Source organism: Phyllostomus discolor, chromosome 2, assembly GCF_004126475.2.
Source record: "Phyllostomus discolor isolate MPI-MPIP mPhyDis1 chromosome 2, mPhyDis1.pri.v3, whole genome shotgun sequence".
Taxonomy (NCBI): Eukaryota; Metazoa; Chordata; class Mammalia; order Chiroptera; family Phyllostomidae; genus Phyllostomus; species Phyllostomus discolor.
The window spans coordinates 165866058-165888926 of NC_040904.2; the positions used below are offsets into that span (position 1 = coordinate 165866058).

Here is a 22869-nt window from a genome sequence, read left to right on the forward strand (position 1 = left end):
CGGACCCAGCGAGGGGGCCGATTGTGGAATAGGACATGGCTCACAGGGCGGCAGGTGGACCCAGAGGTCTCACATTCGCTTGCAGATAAACCAAGCAAAACTGGGGAGCACGTCCGTCTGCACAATCTAGGGTCCTAGCACAGGGAAATAAAGCCTCAAAACACTGATTGAAAACATCTGTAGGGGTGGTGGTGCAGGGAGAAACTCCCAACCTCACAGGAGAGTTCGTTGGAGAGACCCACAGGGTCCTAAACGTACACAAACCTGCCCACACAGGGATCAGCACCAGAAGGGCCCAATTTCCTTGTGGGAAGAGGGAAAGTGAATGAAATCCAGCAGAGAGCTGAACAAGTGCCACTGTACCCTCTCAGACCCCGCCCCCACCTACAGCATCACAACTCAGCAACTGGGTTGCCCCGCCCTGGTGAACACCTAAGGATCCACCCCTCACTACGTAACAGCTAAGTCAAGACCAAAAAAAAAAAAAAAAGGCCCAAGCAAAAGAACAGTTCAAAGCACCAGAAAAAATACAACCGAGTAACAAAGAGACAGCCAACCTATCAGATACACTGGTGATCAGGATGCTCACAGAATTGGTTGAATTTGGTCGCATATTAGATGAAAAAATGAAGTCAATGCTAAATGAAATAATGGAAAATGTATAGGGAACCAATAATGATGGGAAGGAAACTGGGACTCAAATCAATGGAGTGGAACAGAAGGAATAAAGAAACAACCAAAGAGAAAAGAAGAAACAAGGATTCAAGAAAATGAGGAGAGGCTTAGGAACCTCCAGGACATCTTTAAATGTTCCAACGTCTGAATTATAGGGGTACCAGAAGGGGAAGAGGAAGAGCAACAAGTGGAAAAATTATTTGAACAGATAATAAAGGAGAATTTCCCCAATCTGGTAAAGGAAATAGACTTCCAAGAAGTCCAGAAAGCTCAGAGAGTCCCAAAGAAGTTGGACTCAAGGAGGAACACACCAAGGCATATCATAAGTACATCACCCAAGATGAAAGATAAGGAGAGAATCTTAAAAGCAGCAAGACTAAAGGAGAGAGTTACCTACAAAGGAGAGTCCTTAAGACTGTCAGCTGATTTCTTAAAAGAAACCTTACAGGCAAGAAGAGGCTGGAAAGAAGTACTCCAAGTCATGAAAGGCAAGGACCTACATCCAAGGTTGCTCTATCCAGCAAAGCTTTCATTTAGAATGGAAGGGCAGATAAAGTGCTTCTCAGATAAGGTCAAGTTAAAGGAGTTCATCATCACCAAGCCCTTATTATATGAAATGTTAAAGGGACTTATGTAAGAAAAAGAAGGTAAAAAACATGAACAGTAAAATAATAGCAAACTCACAATTATGAACCATACCTAAAACAAAAACAAAGCAAACTAGAACAGAAACAGAACCACAGAAATGGAGATCACATGGAGGGTTATCAACAGGGGAGTGGGAGGAGGAGAGAAGGGGAAAAGGTACAGAGAATAAGTAGCATAGATGGTAGGTAGAAAATAGGGGGAAGGCAAGAATAGTATGGGAAATGTAGAAGCTAAAGAACGTATGACCCATGGACACCAACTAAAGGGGGGGAATGTGGGTGGGAGAGGGTGTGCAGGGTGGAGGGTAGTGCAGGGGGGAAAATGGGACAACTGTAATAGCATAATCAATAAAATATACTTAAAAATTAGGGGAGCTAAAAACTGCACATTATACATGACAAAATATGGTATCATCTAATCCACAACCCATTTCCAAGTTAACCTATTGTCCCAATAATGCCCTTGAAAGTTTTTCTGCCCTTTTTCCTGATCTAGGACCCAATACAGCATCACACATTACATTTAATTGTCTTGTCTCTTTAGCATTCTATAACCAGGAACAGTTTCTCAACCTTTGTCTCTCATCTCATTGACACTTTGTACAGACTAGTTATATTACACTCTGTCCCTTAATATTGGTTTTGTTAATACTTCTTCATAATTAGATTCAGGTTGTACATTTTGACAGAATACCACGAAAGTAATGTCATCTTGAAACATGATGATGTCAGGATGTATCTGCCTTATTACTGGTGATAGTAATTTTAATTATTGTATACTTGATGAAGATGGTATCTGCTAAATTAATCCACTGTAAAGATACTATTCCTCTCTTTGTGTAATTAATTAATTTATTGAATATTTTTAGACTATGTAAATGTTATATACTTCATTAAACTTTCACCCACTAATTTCAGCATCCATCAATGATTCTTGGCTGAATCAATTATTTCCATAATGGTTACAAAATGGTGGTTTTATAACTTCATCATTCCTTCTGTATTTATTAGTTGGTGGTATTCTAAGAAAAAGCTAAAGACCACATATATTACAGTGGTCCCTTAATATTATAATGGAAATGAAAAAGTCCTCTTGCCTAGCATCGTCATGCAGCACATTCCATATGTTGGTGGTGATGCTGGTGTAAAAAAAACCTAATGTACTACCAATCACATAAAAGTACAGCACATACAATAATGTATAGTACATATTTGATAATGGTAATAAATGACTGTTACTGTTTACATATTTACTATATTTTTTATCATTTTAGAGTGTACAATTTCTACTTACATAAAAAAAGTTTACTGTAAAACACTATGCCATGTTACGCCAAGAGCAGCCTCATACATCTTGTGTTTAATGTCTCTTGCTTGTGTGACTTTCTCTCGTGCTTGATTTAATCTCATGTTGTTATGTACCGTAACATGCTGTGCATGCTGTAGCCCAGGAGCAATAGGCTGGACCATGTATAGCCAGGTGTGAAATAAGGCTATACCATCCAGGTTTCTCTAAGTGCACTCTGATGTTCGCACAATGACAAAATTGCCTAGCAAGCTTCCTCCAAACACATCCCTGCTGTTAAGTGGTACACAGACAGGGTCCAGTAGAAGTAATGTCTGCTTGAGTGTGGTTGGTAGGGTAATAATATGGAAGTAAAAATCTATAGTTTTAATATTCTACCTAAAATGTCAAATGGAGTGCTTGAGCGGGATAATGTTGTGTTACAGAATTACATGCTTATGATTTTGTAATAAAAGATTTTGTGTCCTGGCTGGTGTGTGGCTCAGTGGATTGAGTGCTGGCCTGTGAACCAAAGGATCACCAGTTTGATTCCCAGTCAGGGCACATGCCTGGGTTACAGGCCAGGTCTCCAGTTGGGGACGTGTGAGAGGCAATCACACATTGGTGTTTCTCTCCCTCTCCCTTCTCCTCTCTCTAGAAATAAATAAATAAAATCTTTTTTTTAAAAAAGAGATTACTGTGAATAATTATATGCCACTAATTGGATAACCTAAAAGAAATGGATAAATTCCACAAAAGATACAACCTATCAAAATTGAATAATGAAATAAAAAATCTGAATGACCTATAAGTTAGTAAGGAAACTGAAACTTACTTACACTTAGAGTAAGAATCAGGAAGAATGATAACTGATTTAAGGCTTTAAATCATTCATCCACAGCTATCACTTTAAAAACTACTTCTGTTATTTTTTTGTTAAAAAATATATACATAAATTTTGTTACATGCACCTTATATTTTATCACAATAAAAAAACTAGAAAAATATACATATTGGAAAAAGATCAAAACACATATAATACTCAAGAGAAAATTTTTCGTAGATCCACCACTTCTCAGAAATAATCCCACCCAAATAGTCTGGTACATATATTTCCAGGTTTCTATGTCTGTGTACACATTAATATAGAAATTATTATTATTAACATTCACAAAATTGAGCCATACTTCATAATATATAGTATCCTGCATTTGTTACTTAAAAATATATTTTGTACTTCTTTAAAAAGATTTTATTTATTTACTTTTAGAGAGAGGGGAAGGGAAAAAGAAAGGAAGAAAAATTTCAATGTGAGAGAGATATTGATCCACTGCCTCTCTCATGCCCCCAACCAGGGACCTGGCCTGCAACCCAGGCATGTGCCTTGACTGGGAATCAAACTAGCGACCTTTTGGTTCGCAGGCTGGCACTCAATCCACTGAGCTACACCAGCCAGAGCTATTTTGTACATCTCTCCATATGTGCACAAATAGATATACCTCATTTTTTTCCTGTGAGCCTTCACAGAATTTTAAAACCAGCTTTCATAGAATTCCATTGTGTGGACATACTATAACATTTAATCATTGTATTATTACGAACAATACTACAACACACACACACAGGCGCGTGCGCGCACACGCACACACACATCTTTGTGCACACATGTAGGTGTTTTAAAGAAACTCCTGGAAGCGGGACTTCTGGGTCAAAGTGCATAAATATTTAAAGTTTAAAAGATGTGGCCAAATCATTGCACTACCACTTTCAAGACCACAATACGAATTAACTTACTTTTGGCTCTGAAATGAAATATTTTCTACTGTGTTTTTATTATTACACTATTTTAGTGTCTCTGAGGTTTACTTAGTTGAATCAAGACTGCTATATTTAATTGAGTCTATGATGCATTTTATATAAAACATCTCTTGATTTCTGATATGTTAACTAGGAAAAGCACCTGTTTTTGTATTAGATGAGATATGGTTCTTAGCTGCTTTGGAAAACAAATGATTAACTGCCTAAACCCGGAAAAAGCACTTTCTCAACAACAGAAGAATAGCAAATCAAATGCTCACACTTAATTAAATTATACCGTTCCAGAAGTACATTTTTGCATAAGATATGAAACATTTGAGAGCAAACTTGCTAAAAACAGAGAATTATTCATATTAAATAAGCTTTAGATGACCTATTTGAATAGTTAATAATTACAGAGTCTTCTCTGCCACAAGAATTTGTAGCATCAGACCACAGACCAAATGAAAGCATCCAACTATTTTCTAACATGACAAACTCTGGCTCACATACCCACGTGAAAATAAGATGCTCAGTTACTGTGTTAGCAAAGCCTCTTATCAATAAGAACAACCTGCTCTCTCTTAACTGGATTCAACTCACTCACCAGTACACAATTCATCCTGATCTTTGATAAAGAAATCACTTCCGAAGGTCAGTCCCCAGACACGGCCGCCTTCGGGTGTCTCAGCCAGAAGCACCTAAGAGCTGGGTATCCTTTTCCAGCACTAATGTTTGAGCTGAATAAAGTGATACAAATACTCCTTTAAAGCCCCCCCCCTTTTGCCTTTGTTTTGTTTGCAGTGGCTAATTGCTCAAAAGGTTAACATTAAAGGAGTTGTCAGAATGACAATCAGGCCCTGGCCAGGTAGCTCAGTTGGTCAGAGCCCCACATAAACCAAGGTTGCATATTCAATCCCCAGTCAGAGCACATACAAGAATCAATCAATGAATGCATAAACAAATTGATGGAGTGGAATAACAAATTGATGTCTGTCTCTCTATCTCTCTTTCTCTCTAAAATAAAAAAAAAAGAAAAAGAATGACAATCAGATCACTGTCCATTTCAGGCATTAACTGTGTATCTTCTACACTTGTGACCATAACATGTGTGAAGAAAGGCGTATCATACCATGATCTACAGGAAAAAGAGGCATCAAATAAGTATATTTGACATGCCAGACCCTCTTGGCTAAGCACAGGCAGAAAAATCGGGTCAAATGATCTAAACTCTGAATAAATATTATCTCTTTCCAATGAGTCTGAAACATGAAACTACATCTATTTAGATTTTATTATGATTGGTTGAAATGTCATAGATGTTAATAAGCTTCTACCAAATAAGAGAGAATTTTCCAGTCCTTCTTTTATCCCTCCAAGTTTCTCTCCCTCTCCCTCTCCCCGCCACCCCAAGCTCCAAGGGCCCTTCTTTCTTTTGCTGCAACTTGTTTCCTGAGCCCATTTCTTCTACAGCTCACTTCTGCTGCCTCTGTGACTTTCTAAATAAACTTTCTCTTATAATTTGAAAAAGGAGACAGAGAGAATTTTCCCATTGAACTTACTGACATCAATGTTAAGTCCTTTCTGTGCACCCATCACTTTACTCTGAATGCCTGTGATTTTCACTAAACATAACCTATGCTCTTAAGGTTTTTTTTTCTTGTGACTTGTAAATGTAACCCTTTCTATGATGGAGTGGCAAAGAGGTAAAGTTCAACTCACAGCAAATTCTGTAACTTAATTTGCTCTGCTTTTGCTACTACTGTTGGTTCTTTCTTATTCATGTAAGCCACAATCCTCAGAATATACTAGGCTTTCCCCTTTGCTACTTAGTTGAAATATGCGATTTTCACCAAAATCCATGCTTGCATACTTCTTTCCTGTCAGCATTGCAGTCCTCTCATAACTTTTGATTTCTTCAGGGTTTTTAAATAACCCTTTCTTCCTTACTTTGTCTCCTCTTGGCCTACATCTCACATCTACCCTAAAAAAATTTCCAATGAGACAAATATTCAAAACCTGACTATTAAAGTCTTCAATACCCTTGCACCTAACCAAGACACTGAACAGTCTGCTAACCAGTATCTGATTCATAAACTGTACTTTCTGATATTTGGAGTATATTTGACAAAAACTGTTAAAAAGGACAGGGGCTAGAGATCACAGCTGGTTTTTACTAGGTGAAGGTCAAAATTTTACTCTACTGAATGAGCTCACTGAAGCCTTTTACTATGTGATCACCTTGGACACAGGATGTAGAGAATCATCTTTTGGTTCTTCACTAATCCTTTTGTTATATGTTGTGAAAACAAACAAAAAAACACAGAAATAAAAAACAAAACCAAACACTCCTAGAAAGCCAGGGATGACAGGTGCAAAGGTTAAACCCCCTTGGATGCTGTTGCTGAACCTGGGCACCAGCCTCAAAAGGCCACACTGGGTACCTGGGAAATCAGGCTTGGGGTTTGGCAACAAACAGGAGCTACTGATGTACTTCTCTACATCCAGCCTTACCTCCCCAAAATCCATTCTTAACCAATAACTACTTTTTTAAGAAAGATTTTATTTATTTATTTTTAGAAAGAGGGAAAGGGAGGGAGAAAGGGAGAGAAACATCAATGTGTGGTTGTCTCCTCCACACCCCCTAGTGGGGACCTGGCCCACAACCCAAGCATGTGCTCTGACTAGGAATAGAACTGGCAACCCTTTGGTTCACACTCAATCCACTGAGTCATAACCAGCCAGGGCCCAATAACTACTTTTACTCCTTCCTTTCTCCAAATTATCTGTTTAGCACATAGGCAGAGATACAAGACAGACACAGATATGTTGTGCCAGGCACCGGGACACAGTAGAGGTAGAGCATGCAGTCTGCAGCTGGGATGAGCTACAATACAAATCTGATTATGTACTGCTCTGCTGAAAATCTTTCAGTGCTATTCAAACCTCCTCAAAGTTCTGCCCCTAGTAGTCTTGCTAGCCTCACCTCCCACTTCCTTCTGGGCCCAGCCATAATGAACTATAGTGGAATAGGCATCCACTATCTGATGCTATTTCCCTTTTACCTGACCAACTCTTGTCTTTCTGCCATGACTCAGTTTAAAGGTCTTATTCTCTGAGAAAGACTCCCCTGACCTCAAGACCAGGTTAGGTACAAGGGAAAATTTGGGTGTGGCGTGCAACCTCTATTTTTTTTTTTGACCGAACACATCTCCATCCTTCCAGTACTCACATAATAGCTGACACAGCTCTGCATCTATGTCCTTTACCTGGTTTCCTCTGAAGTAGTTTCTGAGAGGATGTAATATATACCCTGTTGTACAATTCAAAATAAGGTTAAGGTAACCTTGGCTGGCACAAGTGAGTCAAAAATCCAGAGGAAGTAAACTTGCATCCCAGTTCGTCTTCTAGCACAAAAAAGGTGCTGCAGAGACTACTATGGGCAGCAGAAGGGCATGGGGCAGACTTGCTGCACCATGTCCTCCTGAAGGTCTCTGATGTGCTTCTCTCCTCATCAGTCCTAGACACGGCACAGCAGGACCATGCTCCCACTGCCAGTCACAGCACGTTGCCTTTTCCCTTCCATGGGTATGTTTTTGGTCAGAAGAAATAAAATTTTAAGAGTTAATTTGAAATTGCATTGTGAGTTTTTGTTCCAGCTCCATCAGTTACAAGACTAATTAACAGCTCAGGCAAACACAGAAGGACCTGCCCCTTCCAACAGAGTCCACTAAGCTCTCCCTCCATACCCTATGGGACACAAGCACTCTGTTCTCTTATGTATTTATTCACATTGCCTTTGTGCTTGTCTGGCTCCCCCTGTGCCCTTGAGCACAGAAATGTCTTATTTGCTGCTGCATCCTCAGTGAATACTGAGTATCTACTATACCTGGCACATAATAGGCACTCAATAAATGACTGGTAAATGAATCGATCTAGACCCGTGAGTGCTTCAAACAAACAAAACAAAACAAAACAAACATTAGACGCTCTCAGGACACACAGTTCATATTAAGTCAGTAAAAACTATTCTGCTGATAATTTCCAGTTCCTTCTCACCTGATCGATATCGTTCATCCCTGGCTCCCCCAGATCGAGTTCGGTGGTACTTAGAAGGAGCGGAAGTTTGAGCTGCAGATGGAGCAGGTGTCTGGTTTCTATGCTCTTTCTGTGCTGCTGAATCACTTTCTGAAAAACGGAAGTTTGGAAGATGGTTATCCGATAACAATAATAGTTAACATTTTCTGAGCACTTCGCATCATTCCTACAATACTCTCAGTTAGGTATTGTTACCCCATCTATAGCAAAGAGTTAAAGAGCTGGTAAAGAGCTCTATAATATACATATAGAAAAATGATACAAGATATCCAGGCTAAAAATATTATCTTAGAGCCATAACTGTGAACAGGTGATAGAAGAGAAATAAAAAGATCTAGGTAAAGTGAAGAAGCCATCCAGAGACTCCAAGAAATGGTTGGGTAGGATGCCGGGGCAGGTATATGACCCCTAATCTTGCAAGTGGTAGAAGAATAACTTGGGGAGCTTTAGTCTCCCCAACATAAATTGCTCAAAATAAACACATCATTTAAGCAAAGTAGGGTGCTTATTGGAAAACACAGATTCAAGTCATATCTATTAGGCCCTGTTCCAACTGGAGCCACCCCTGAAATGTGTCCTTTCTAGTCCCTGGTTTGTCCCCATACTCTGCACTCCCAACAAGTACTGTCTCCTAAAGAATATGGGGAAGAGAGGCATGCCCTCTTCGGAGCATGTCCATGCCCTTCTCTCAGGCATGTTCTTAAAAAAATATTTATGGGGGCCCTAGGGGACTTGTAACCAGAGGAACAGCAGGCAACAAAACCACTGAAGCTGTCTCCAAGGCCCTTGTTCTCCGACTTTCAGTGAGCCAACAGCAGCCCCACTAGGCTCTCTCCTATTGCTTCTTCTGTCCTAAGCCTTCCTTGTTTCATTCCCCAGCTTTAGTAAATGCACGCTCTCGCTCTGTGCGTGGGTGTATGGAAAAATAAACAGACAAGATAAGCAGAAGAAACACACCTTGAGTTCTGATGTTTTGTAGCCTTTTTCTCAAATAGTATTAGCTCCTAAGTCTTAATTTCTTTTAATATAGTAAGAACACTGAACATGACATATGTCCTTTTAACAAATTTTTAAGTACACTACATAGTCTTGTTAACCACAGGCACAATGCTGCACAGCAGATCTCTAGAACTTACTCATCTTGCACAACGAAAACTTCTGACCCATTAGGGTGGCAGCTCCCCATTTCCTCTTCCCTCCAGCCCCAGGCAATCACCATTTTACCCTCTGCTTCTATGAGCAAGACTATCTTAGATTCCTCATATAAGTGGAATCATATAGTATTTGTTCTTCTGTGACCGGCTCACTTCACTCAGCTTCATAACCTCCAGGTTCAACCATTTTGTCACACACTGCAGGATTTCCTTCTTTTTCAAGGCGTATTTTTAAGTTTCTTTCACAGAGCTTAGCTGTGCCCAGCAAGGCAGCTTGCACATAGCAAATTAAGCGTCCATCCCAGTAGGATGTCACCCAGAGAGCAACTGCATTGCTCCAGACCACAGCTGAGGATCAGGGGGCACAGTGGCCCAGGGAGGGCAATAGGCTTACATACCCCAGCAAAGGCTTGAGGGCATTGCAGTGCCACAGGAACTAGGACTCACAACGTCGTATCATTTAAAAAAATGATTAGCATGCCCAGGATGCCATGAGGTAGAGTTCTAGTGGACAGTCCCAGCTGAGCCCAGCCTTCCATCTGCTTCTGCCAAGGCACCAGATATGCATGTGCATGAAGCCATCTTGGCCCTTCCAGACGAACCCACACATACCAGGTGAAAAGCACTTAGTGACCCCAACTAGCACAAGGTGTAACACAAAATCACCCAACGGGGTCCTCACTCACAAAATCATGAGATATAATTCAAAGGTTTTTATTTTTTTAAAAGTTACATTATTTTTATACATTGTTTTTAAGAAGGCAAAAGAGTATATTTTTAAGATATTCTCCACAGAAGTATTTTTGTAGATCTAGAAATGTTTGTTTCTGATGATTCCTGGTAGCTGAGATTTTTACTATAAAATATATTAACAGAACAGACTGTTTTAACACTGAGATTCTGAAAGGTAACGTCTGGGGTAGCAAACAGGTTTTTAATCAACCTAAATTCTGTGGATATCTATTTCACAGAAGAGCTATACTGAAATCTTAGCATTTTCATGACTTGTTTCATTTGTTAGTTTCCGTACTCTAGAATAGGAGTCAGCGAGCCATAGCGCGTGTCTCTTTTTATAAATAGTTTGTTTTATCAGAACATAGCCCTGCTCATCTGTCTGCACACTGCCTATGGGTGTTGTGATACTATGTAGGCAGAGTCAGTCAGCTGCAACTGAGACTGCATGGTCCTGAAAGCCTGAAATATTTACTACCTGGTCCATCACAGAAACAGCTTGCCACCCCCAGCGTATAACAATAAAAGCTAATGGTTACCTGTTTGCCTTGTGCTGGTCACTGTGCATATAGAAACACCTATTAAAAAGTTTTCACATTTTATTTTATTGCTCACAATAACCTAACAAAATCAGCACCATCACTATCAACTTACTACAGAAAAAGATAGAGATGAGTATTATCCAAAGTCACAGAGCCAGGGAATAACAAGTCAAGATTCAAATCCAGGTCTGTCTAACCCCACTGGTTCTCAACCAGAAAAGGTTATTATAAAAAAAAAAGATTGTGAGCCCAGGTGGGTGTGGCTCAGTGGATTGTGTGCTGGCCTGTGAACCAAAGGGTCACAGGTTTGATTCCTAGTCAGGGCACATGCCTGGGTTACTGGCCAGGTCCCCAGGAGGGGGCCCAGGAGAGGCAACCACACATTGATGTTTCTTCCCCCTCTTTCTCCCTCCCTCCCCCTCTCTATAAAAATACATAAATAAAATCTGTTTTTAAAAAATATTGTGAAAACTCTCCCCACACTCTTAAGGAAAGCAATCAGAATTAATTATTTCATTTGGGAGTATTGAAATGCTTCAGGATTTATAGTCAGCAGCTACGCAATCATTTCTCTTTTTTTCTTTTTTATTAAATACCTGCCTCCACAGGAAAGGTTCTGCAAAAAGGCCCTTCCAATAGCTTTCAGCTACTAGAGAAATTATTTAAAACATTCCAACTGGGGTTGGGGTAGGTAGAAGAGAGTACAGGGAGGAATAAATGGTGATAGAAGGAGACTTTACTTGGGGTGATAAACACATAAAAATTTAAATAGAGAAAAATAGAAAGGGGCTATTTTTATGGTCAGATGATATACACAGGAAGGAAATCCACATCAGCACACATGAGCTACTCTGCTTGCAAATACGCACAGAGAGAATGGTCTGACTTAGCATCAGATTTAAAACACTAGCTTTGCATTACTTTTTGGTGGGCCATACTGAGTATATAACTAAATTACCTATCACTGATTATTTTTTAATTAAATAAACAGATTTGCTAAGATGGATCAAACCACCCTGCTAAGAAATATGGTACTTCCAAATTAGGTATTAGTAATCCAAAGTATGAAAGGAATGAATATAAATTTGTGTTTGACAAAGGATGGACACAAATGGTTCATATATTTTTTACCATTGCTCTCTCACATAGGCTTTTATTTTTTATTTTTCAATGCAATTAATTAGGAGAAAGAAGATAGTGTTGGCTAAAAAATAAAAATTGAAACAAATGACAGGGGTTGACAGGGGGACTGGGAGCTGATACATTTGTTTGAGGAAGAATTACAGAGACTTGAACATTTCCACTCGGATCACCTAGAGGTTGTCATGGACAGAACCACAAGGAAATGTAACGTAAGTCCAGACAGGTGATGAGAACTGACAGTCCAAGTCAGATGATACTTAGCCGAGCGATCTACTGAATTGGTTAAAAAGAGCTCCACAACACAACACGCTATTTACCAAGTAACATTAGAATGATGCTCTGCAACGTTTATCTCAGTTCTCTTAGGGATTCAGTCATTCAGGCAGACCAGGTCTCCTTTGGGTCTAAACTCATGACAAACATTTCCTTGTAGCTTGCCAGAAATGAAATGAAAAAAATCAAATTGCAGTTTCAGTAAGTAGCTGACAAGTTTGTTCAGTGACCATTCCTCAGGTGCCCAAAACATAATGTCACGAAAATATGGATTTCTGACACAATAATCTTGATTCAATGTGTGATATACCCACTTCAAGTTCAAAAGAGCCTATCTAAAAAAGAAGTAAAGAAAAGAGTAAACTGAATTCCTAGGAATTGAATCACTTTAATATAACAAAGGAGCTTAATAATGAATCCCTGTAACCTTTCTGAATGTGATAATCACTCTCCAATTTATTTTTGAATTTTATAAACTTTTACTCCCATGTATTACAGTTCACTTTTTAGTACATGATTTACAAATATATCTTATTTTGTATTGAAAAAAACTGGAAACAAATACAGGACAATGTTAATAGCAATTAGCTCTAAGTGATGAAATTTTGGATGGCATATATTTTTCCATGGGCTTTAGTGGGTTTCTAAGATTTAGAAAAGTTCTCTATTTGAATTATAAAAGTAATATATGTTCATTTTAGAAATCAAAGTAATACTTAAAATAAAAATGGTATTAGATTTTCTTAATCAGAAGGTCACATCACATAGAGCACATTCTTATCAAATAAATTATAAAAAACATTCAGTTTTCAGCTTCCTAAATAAATTATGACACTATAAGCAGGATTTTTTATCTTCTAAAATTAATTGTTTCCTTCCCCAAAAGCAACTGGCAAATCAATGCATATTTGGAGGTAAGAGGAAAAAACTGTCCTGTCAGGATTAAAATCATTTCAGAAAGCTAATTCCCACCTCAGCTTACTTGCCAGGGCAGCAGTTTACCGTGGAAGAGGCAGGAAACAATGCACCTCGGGCCTCATCAGAGAGGGAAGGGAGGGTCTGGGACACAGGAGCAGAGCAGGGTGTTATTGAACAGCATGTCCAGTGTCAGCTGGACAGGCAAGATGCCGCTTAAAGATGAAATATTCCCTCACCAGGGTTTCACTCCAATGAGATCTCAGAAATTACCTGGGGCCCCAAAATAGAGATGTCTATTTAAAATAAGATGTATACAATTTCACTACTATAGTAAGGTGCCAAAAGTATGTACTGACATAATGAGATATCATATGTCATGAAAAAAAATGAAAAATATGTTGATTATGAAGACTCATGAAAAGGTCTGAACAAAATGATGTTAAGTCATAAAAGAACATAAACATGTTCTTTTAAATGTGTACATAAAAATATTATGTACATAATGTTATTACAACTGTGTATGGTGAAAGTACAGGGGTGAGCAAAATAAGAATAAACTTTTGTGTGCTCATAACTGTTAACCAACTTTTGTCTACCCTTGTATTTATATACAATTATAAGGATCAGATGGAACAAAAAGTTCCTGTGTAGCTAAAATAAGGTAATGATGAGGTACTCTGGAGTTCTTTACCATTTCATAGTTTTGTTTACAGAAAGTTATATATAAAATCAAAGTAACTTTAAAAGGCACCAAATACAGATAAGTGCTGGGATAAGAGCCTGCAAACTTCACAAATCAAGCATACTTCAAAACTGCTAAATTCCAGTGTGAAGCACACTTGAGATCCAAAGAAAGAGCTTACTTACTGATTACACAGTGCCAGCCTCCGTTTGAGGGCTCCTGATCTTTCAGTCCGTTATGCAGGATATCCACTAGGGGTCACCCTTATGTTTAAATAGTAATGATGTTACAAGGTTTATTAACAGTAAGTTTAAGAAAAACCTCAAATTTTAATTTCTTCTACAACACAAAGCCTTCTTTCTCCATGATCAACATGTGCATAATTCATGTAGAAAGAGACATCAGAGTCTTCTATGATTCCATTGTTTGAATACAATCATAATGGTAACCTAAAAAAAGCCGCTATTTAGTATAAAACTATGCAAAATTTCCATTCAAGAAGATGGAAGAAAGCCAACCTCAGCTTCTCACCTTGCAACTCTGTCTATGATTTAACAGATATTCTCAGCTGTCAGAGTGACACAGTGAAGCAGGACGCCCTGAGAACCAAGGACTCACTGGCCTTGGTGCTGAGGTCCAGAGAAGAAATATATTAACTGATCACCAATTCACATATATTTGTTTTTAAAAAGTATTTATTTATTTATTTATTTTTAGACAGAGGGGAAAGGAGGGAGAAACAGAGGAAAAGAAACATCAATGTATGGTTGCCTCTCATGTGTCCCCTACTTGGGACCCTGCCCGCAACCCAGGCATGTGCCCTGACTAGGAATCAAACCAGTGACATTTGGTTCTCAGGCCAGCACTCAATCCACTGAGCAGTATTAGCCAGGGCTCAATTTATCTTTTATATTGTGATATCTGCAGAAAAGGAAAACGAACAAGGCTCTCTGAAGCCACATAATGGGGAATTTAATGTGTATCAAGAATTTCAGGGAAGATCTATTAAAAGGAGACACTGACATGGCTTTAGGTAAGCAGAGAGAGGTAAAAAAGCATGGTATTTGCAGAAGTCCAGTGAGGGACAAAAACCTTGACAAGTCTAGTGTTGCCTTTGAAGGGACTTAAACAGGAAATGACAGAATAACAAAGATAATACACTTCCATGCTCTTTTAACTTTTCATGACACCACCTCCTTTGATCTTCACAGTAACACTGACAGATACCAGTAAGGAAGCAGGACACCCATCGCTGATTAAATCCATTTTCCTACAGTGAGAATGTGTCAATAATCATCTTGAATCATTAGAAAGAGAGCCTCTAGCCCACTTCCACTCCAAGGATGGATCAAGATACCCTGAATCACTTAGGGAGTCTCCCGTGGGAGCTATGGCACCTCTGAGTAAGAGGAGTGTATTCCTCAGAAGGATGGGTCACACATCCTCACAGTATAGAGGAAAGAATGAGAGTGCTAGCATTTGGAGTCTGGAGAAGGAGCCACCTGCCTAATTCCTAGGAGTCGATTCTCGGGGAGAAGAATGTTGGGGGGACAGCATCTGAACAGATCTTGACCCAGAGCTTCCTGGACCACTCAGTATCAGGAAAATGGCTGTGCATGGGGCCAAAAGGGCACAATACCCAAGAGCTCTGCTCTGAGAATCCAAGAGGGAACCTTGGCTGAGCCAAGCAGAGTGGGCTCCTTCACCATAGCCGCTAATGCAGGAAGCAGACTCAGCAGTGAGTCAGCATTACCGGTTACAGGTAAGGACCAGTTTTCAACAGCACCCCATGAGGCAATGAGAAGCAGCAGCAGACAATGGGGCTCTTCCTTTTTTGGGTGTGGAAGGTGCACTGCCTGCCATTCCTTCTGCACTATCGATACCCCAAGCAGTTCTTGGACAATTCAGGAGGAAAGAGAAGCCCCAAGAGGAAGATAGTAGACTTTCTTCTGATAAGGCATATTAATAATGTGGTATATCTTATCCTTAAAAGGGCAATAGGTAAAAGTATGGATTAAAATAATGTAGAAACCTGGGCCAAGGAACACATAGAAGGTGAGATCCTATTCTGAAGCAGGAGACAAACACCACTAAATGAAGTAAAAGACAGTAGAGTAAGTCAAAGGAAGAAAATCAAACACACAAGACCACAATCTCAAATACAAGAAGACAGAATGGAATGTTCAGCAAAGCCATCAAAAACAGAAGCTGCAGTAATGTCCTAAAGCAAAAAATGTGGGTCCTTGTCCTGACCAGTGTGGATCAGATGCTTGGGCATCGGTCTGCGAAGAGAAAGGTCACTGGTTCAATTCCTGGTCAGGACACAAGCCTGGGTTGTGGATTTGGTCCCTGGTCAGGTGAGTATGAGAGGAAACTGATGGATGTTTGTCTCTTACATAGATGTTTCTCTCCCTTTTTCTCTCCCCCCCTACCTTGCTCTCTAAAAATCATTAAGCATGCCCCTGGTGAGCATTTTTTTTTTTAAAAGCACTTCTATCTATCCCCACTCCTTCCCAATATGCTGCCAGAATGGTAATGAAAGCCTGTAGCAGGACAAGAAAACCACTGGTTCAGATTTATGCTGGGAAAGAGACAGCACCGAGAGTTGTCCTTACAAAAATAATAACGAAACGGAGAGATTAACTGTGAAGAAAAAAAAAAAAAAAAAAGGAGGGAAATGTAATCCTAGTAAACAGGATCCTAGTAAATAAAATCCAAGTGACTTAACTGTGAACAATATTTATATAATCATATTAATAAACACTGAATGCTCACTCACTTAGAACCAAAAAAAAAAATAGTATAGTATACATACAACCCAGAATGGGCATGAGAGATGTGAAGGACGGCGGAAAGGGGCAAAGGGAGTGTATGGAGTCTATGTGGTTGAGGCAGAAATCCATAAAAGTAAAAAATTCTCGTATTTTTAAATAAGAAATGAGTAAGTCATGCCTCGAATTGAAAAGAAGTCAAGAAAAGTGGTAAAATGTTATTTAGAAACACAAGGTAAATGCCAGAAGAAAAAAGAAGAGTTGAAAGAAGGTATCTCCAGGGAAAAAGAGGACACTGCTTATTTTTGTTGTTATAAACCTCCTAGTACCATTTATTATTTAAAATAAATGCAATGCCCTGGCTGGCATGGCTCAGTGGGCTAAGCATCAGCCTGGGAAGTGAAAGGTTGCTGGTTCAATTCCCAGTCAGCGCACATGCCTGGGTTACCGACCGGGTCCCCAGTTGGGGGCATGCGATAGATGTTTCTTTCCCTCTTTCTCCCTTCCTTCCCTCTAAAAAAATAAATATTAAAATAAAATAAAAGCATTAATTTCATTTAAAAATAAAAATTAAAAGGAGAAATGACAAATCTCAGATGATAATCAACATACTGTGCACAGTCTCTGTAGATCTAAATTAAAAGATTAATTGAGGGTGAAAACAAGCTGCCAGGACCAATCACTCTCCAACCTGTAATCTGCTTCTTTCATTACCTGACACTTTCATCTTCACAGATGTTTACTAAAAGAGATACTGGAAATTCTAAATGTTCTTTCTGTTCAGTTCCAAACATTTATAGAATATCTACTATATGCCAGGTACTAATGCTAGAAACTGGGGCCATGAATAATAATCATAATCATAATAGATAATAATTTTTAAAATGTTCTTGATTTTGAAGACCTTACAAGTCTATTAAAGCTAGTTGGAATTATCAATTATTTACTTGTATCCAAAGTAGTATCTTAAAGGTTAAACCACAAAATCAGCCCAGGGCAGTTGCCGCCCTTACACAAAACCTCCCATTTTCCTGAAACTCTAAGAGTAGCCAAGAGTGATTAATTTGTGGAGGAGTTAGAGTATTTGTAGTTTGAAAATGCAATTCTTTGGGTCATGCCAAAAGAGAGTTAATTTCTGGCTTCTTCTCCAGACAAGTATGCTAATTCAGGCATGTGGGAAGCTTTATACCAGCCTCTAGTAGCTTCCAACTACTGAAAAAATGTTTCATGGACTCCTCTTTTCAAAGAACATATGGCTCAGAACGAAGAAATGTGAACCTACAATACTTTTATTTCTTCCATGCCTCTCATAGTTAGAGAACCTTGAGGCCCTGATTATGATTTTAACCTCTATTAAGCTGTGGATTTTTCATACAGCATGAGCCTTAAATACCAGATAAAGTTTGGGTTTTGTTTGACTGAAGAAACAACAATCAGTTCTTAAGTTGGGAGATTTAAGGGATTTTCAAGGATAATTTTGACACACCATATTTTTGTCATACTGTGACTTTAGAATCTACTCCCTGTGATATAAGTGAATTACACATTATGCTTATTATTAACTAAAATTGTCCTTACTTGACTTCCACTAATTTCTCAGTATTTTCTTCAATCTTGTGTTCTCTGTAGGAGACTGTTCTGTGTGGCGTGGGCCCAGCTCCCACTCGGAGATGCACAGGACCCACACCCACAGATAGGTTCTCCCATGGGAAATCAGGTCTGCAATGTGCCTAGGCTGCTTTGAGTCTTGCTCTTGCTAAAACACTCCCTCACCCTGAATTGAGGACATTTACTGCAAAGTAACTTCCTAAAATCCATGCTAAACATTCCAAGGATGAGTGCAACCAGTTCAGCCACTTTTGCCTTTTCATTTACAAATATTCCTCTTCCATGATGTGATTTGGAGGCATTAGCTCCTTTATTTTCTGTAAAAGGTAAGTAACCACCTAAAGAGAACCTGTGCATAGTAAATGAGGACCTTCTTGTAATGTGCTGAGAAACCCAATAAAGGTCTGTCATGGCAAGGGCCAAGGCTTTGGCTCCCCTTGAGAGAAAAGCCATGCTGTCCCTTTTCCTCCACCGGACTCGGTAGTCAATGTGAATGTCTCATTTCATCCATAATGACGTGGACACTGTGGGCCAGTGTCTGCAGCAGTTCTCCTCCATATTTCCCCACTCACTCTGTTACATTCTTAATTTTTCTGGAGTCCTATTTTAAAGATGTATATAACATTTGAGAAATCTAAAATATATATAAATATGCAACCCAAAATAACTCAACTCCTCAACTCCAAATCAATTTCATAAAGAAAATCATTCACTAAGTCTTTAAATAATACAAGTTTTTAAATAAGCATGTGCACATAATTGTTCTACGAATATAGTGCTGCAGGCAGCATTAATTTTTTATTTCATATGAGATTAGTGGAGGGTGTCACTTTTATACACTACAGTCAAAGAGCCACCTCATAATGAAGCTATCTTGCAACTGGAATAAATGAAATCCAATAAGGTAATAGAAAGAGTTTGAAAGACGTTGAACCCCTCTAGAAGTAACATAGTAAACCAAATGTAGTAAAATGGCTTTTATTTAATTTAATTCTATCTCAGGAATTAATATAATTTAGTAAATCTGAAATTTCATTCCAATGCCATTGAAAAAATCGAATACCTTCTTCAAAATCTATTAAGATATATGGGATAAACAGGCCAAGAGTTAATCTCTTTTTCCTACAGAACCTATGGAATATAGATTATCCACCAGCCCTACAACTGTTCCCTTTTGGGGAAAGACATGAATAGATTCAAGAACAAAGGTGGGCACGAAAGTAATAAACACAAATTGAGAGAATTTACCACGAAGAAACAGTCACTAAAATACTATAGGATGGAGTTTAGGAAGTAGGAAATTGAACTGAGAGGAAGAAGTGAGACATACAAATGAACACTGAATAAGGAAGCAATATGAACTACCATTAACTACATAAAACAACAACAACAATAATAATTGATAACAGAGGGAGTATGTAAACAAGGTGGTACTAAACAGTAAGATGAGCAGTGATGGTAGTCAACATAAAAGAATTTTTAAAGTCCTTATGTTCTTTGGGAGAAGAATTAAGATGTCTAATAACTCGAGGCATTTTAGATTTTTTAAAAAGCCTTAAAATAGAAACACTATAGGGACAGAGACAGTTATTCATGATAAAAGGAACAATACACAAAGATGATATGATTCTTAATTTTTGTGTACCTAGCAGCACAGCATTAAAATCTAAAGCAGCCCTGGCTGGTGAAGCTCAATAGACGGAGCACTGGCCTACAAACTTAAAGGTCACTGGTTCAACTCCCTGTCAGGGCACATGCCTGGTTTCCGGCCAGGTCCCCAGTTGGGGGCATGCAAGAGGCAAATGATTGATGTTTCTCCCTCACATCAATGTGTCTCTCTGTCTCTTTCTCCTTTCCTTCCCCTCTCTTTGAAAATAAATAAAATCTTAAATAAATAAATAAATAAATAAATAAATAAAATCTATAAAGCAAAACTTGACAGAGCTACAGGGAAAACTAACAAAACCCAGTCATGGTAGAGATTTTTTCAACATCCTTCAATCAGAACTGGTAGATCAAATAGTCAAAAAGTTAGTAAGAAAAGACCTGAACAATACAATTAACCAGTTTGAATTAATGGACCAGAACCATCCACTCAACAAATAAAACATAAATAGATGAGTTATAGAAATTTACCAAATATTAGGCATGTCTTAACAAATAACAAAGACTTGATTTTGTACCGGCATATTTCTCTGATGACAGTGAAATTAAGGAACATTTATCTTAGGAAAGAAGACAGAAAATCTAAGCTTACAACTCAGGAAATTTTTTTTAAAGTACGTAACAGTGTTAGAATACAAGAAAGGACATACATACAGTCACTGAAAATGATAAATGAGAATAGATATGAGAAAACAATATAAACAAAGTAACAGCTTTAAAGATAAAGAGAATAGTGTGGATAACAGAAATAACAAACTTTAACTTTTACAAAGTAGACAATTTCCTAGAAAAATTAAACTTAACAAAACTGGCTCATGGTAAAACAGAAAACTGATAGAACTTAGTGACAGGTAAGATATGGGAATGAAGGAAATGCTGGGGATGACTGCTAGGTCTCTAACTTGGTGGGCTTTGCAGGTGAACTCTATTCAGAAGGAGGAAACTAGAAGAGAAGCATTGGGAGCAGGTTGGATTTTGTTTTAGTTGGTTTGTTTTTGCTTTTGTTTTTGTTTTATATGTATGTACATATGTTGGGGGGTGCAAGTGGTGGTGGTATGCATAAGTCATAATTTTAACGGCTGTGTTTGGATATGTTAAAATAGAGGTCCTTTAAGATATATATATTTAACACATCCAAATATAAGGAGATATTAAATATGCAGTTAAATCTGTGGATCAGGAGCTTGGGAGAGATCTGGGTTGCAGATACCTATGGGAGTTATCTGAATTTAAACGATAATTAAAGCCAAAGGTATGATGAAATACTCTAGACAGATAGAGCACTGGTTCTTAAAACATGGTCCCTCAACCAGGAACCTAGGCACCGCCTGACTAACCACCCTGGACCTACTGAATCAGAAACCCTGAGAATGAGGTCCTGCAATCTGTGCACCAACAAGCCCTCCAGTGATTTTGAGGCGGGCTGAAATTTGCGAACCACTGATCAGAGTGAGATGGTCAAGAGGTCTTAGGGCTTCACTTTGAAAGCTTCAACACTCAACAGAGCAGAATGACCCCGCCAGGACGACGAGGAACAACAGGAAAAGGGGAGTGAGAAAATGAGGAAAGTGTTTCAAGAAGTAGAGTGGCAAACACTGCTGAGATATCACTTACCATACAGAGCCTCAAGGGACTGGGATGGGCTGAAGAGTGAGCAGAAGTTGAGTAAGTAGAGATAGTAAGTACAGACAGTTCTTCAACGGGAGATAGAAAGGGTGAAGATGAAACAGGTTGAAAAGGGAAGATTAAAAAAATAGAACAGCAACAAGCATGATGAACTGCTAAGGAGAGGAATCTGGTTAAGAGGCAGAAAGTGACTATACAAGAGAGACAGGGAAGTGACAGTGATGGCACATCAAGGGAGCAATGCAGCTGTCTGTCTCAGCAGGAGGAGCTTTTAATTACTTAGAGTGTTGAGAACTGCTATACATGGTAACAATAAAAAGTAGGCCATTTTTGGGTTGATTTTATTATTGCTTCATAAATTCCTACAGATCCTGCACCCCTTACTGCCAGGGTGGCCCATTCCCGTTGCCCTGTCCTTGGTGTCACTAGATGATAGTATAAAGTTTCTGAAGAGGAAGGAGAGGATAGGGCTTTAAACACAGGTGGAAGGGCTGCCCTTGGATAAGAGCATTCTTAATCAGAATGAAGCCAGTAAACAAGACGGACATGGATGTGGCGAGTGCAAAGTCTGGTAGCAGGAATCTGAAGGAATACTGTCAAATGGGTTCAATTTCCCCCATAAGGTTATCTGCAAGACCACCCCCACTGTAAGATGGCTATGTCACATACTCTTGGCCTACAGCAATTAAACATCTCATCTGTAGTATCCATACTCATCAAGACACCTCCTATTTGTGATCTGGCCTCCAAAGGAGCAAGAATGTGCTGACCACACATACTCAAGTATGTCTCAGTATTCTCTCATAGTAAATTGATCACTGGTTTCTGTATAGCCTGACTACAGATAACAGACAGAGCATGGTCCTTTTTATAGTTACATTTCCTAATGAGTTATTTCCTAGGGTCTGATTGCTTTTGCTCAAAGTGAGTGACTAAAGTAAATCTCTGCGCCTACTGAGGCATGGGCCAGATCCACAATTCATCGGCCAATCAGTGTTCCCCTTCACCTTCATGTCTTGCTCAGCAAAAGCTGGCTTTCATTAACTGTCACTGACCCAATTTCTACCTCTTCTCTCTTGAATTCATTTCTATATCCATCTGTTCATTAAGACATTTTAAATTGGCTGTCACTGACTTGACCTACTAATGTTTGTAGGGACGAACTTCCAAGAATAATGCAGGAAATAAAACAAGGATCTCAGTGAAATATATTGATATACCACCATTATTCACTTATTTATTCTTATTCATTC

At 38.8% G+C, this 22869-nt stretch overlaps 1 protein-coding gene across 3 annotated transcripts in view; it reads right to left on the bottom strand.

Moving 5' to 3' along the window:
* The window catches only part of DIP2B (disco interacting protein 2 homolog B), a 221688-nt gene that overhangs the window by 86254 nt on the left and 112565 nt on the right, over positions 1-22869 (bottom strand). For all 3 annotated transcript variants that reach the window (XM_028533424.2, XM_036019034.1, XM_036019035.1), the window contains exon 3: positions 8464-8592. In XM_028533424.2, coding sequence (XP_028389225.1) covers positions 8464-8592 — 129 coding nt within the window. The remainder of the gene's footprint in view (positions 1-8463; positions 8593-22869) is intronic.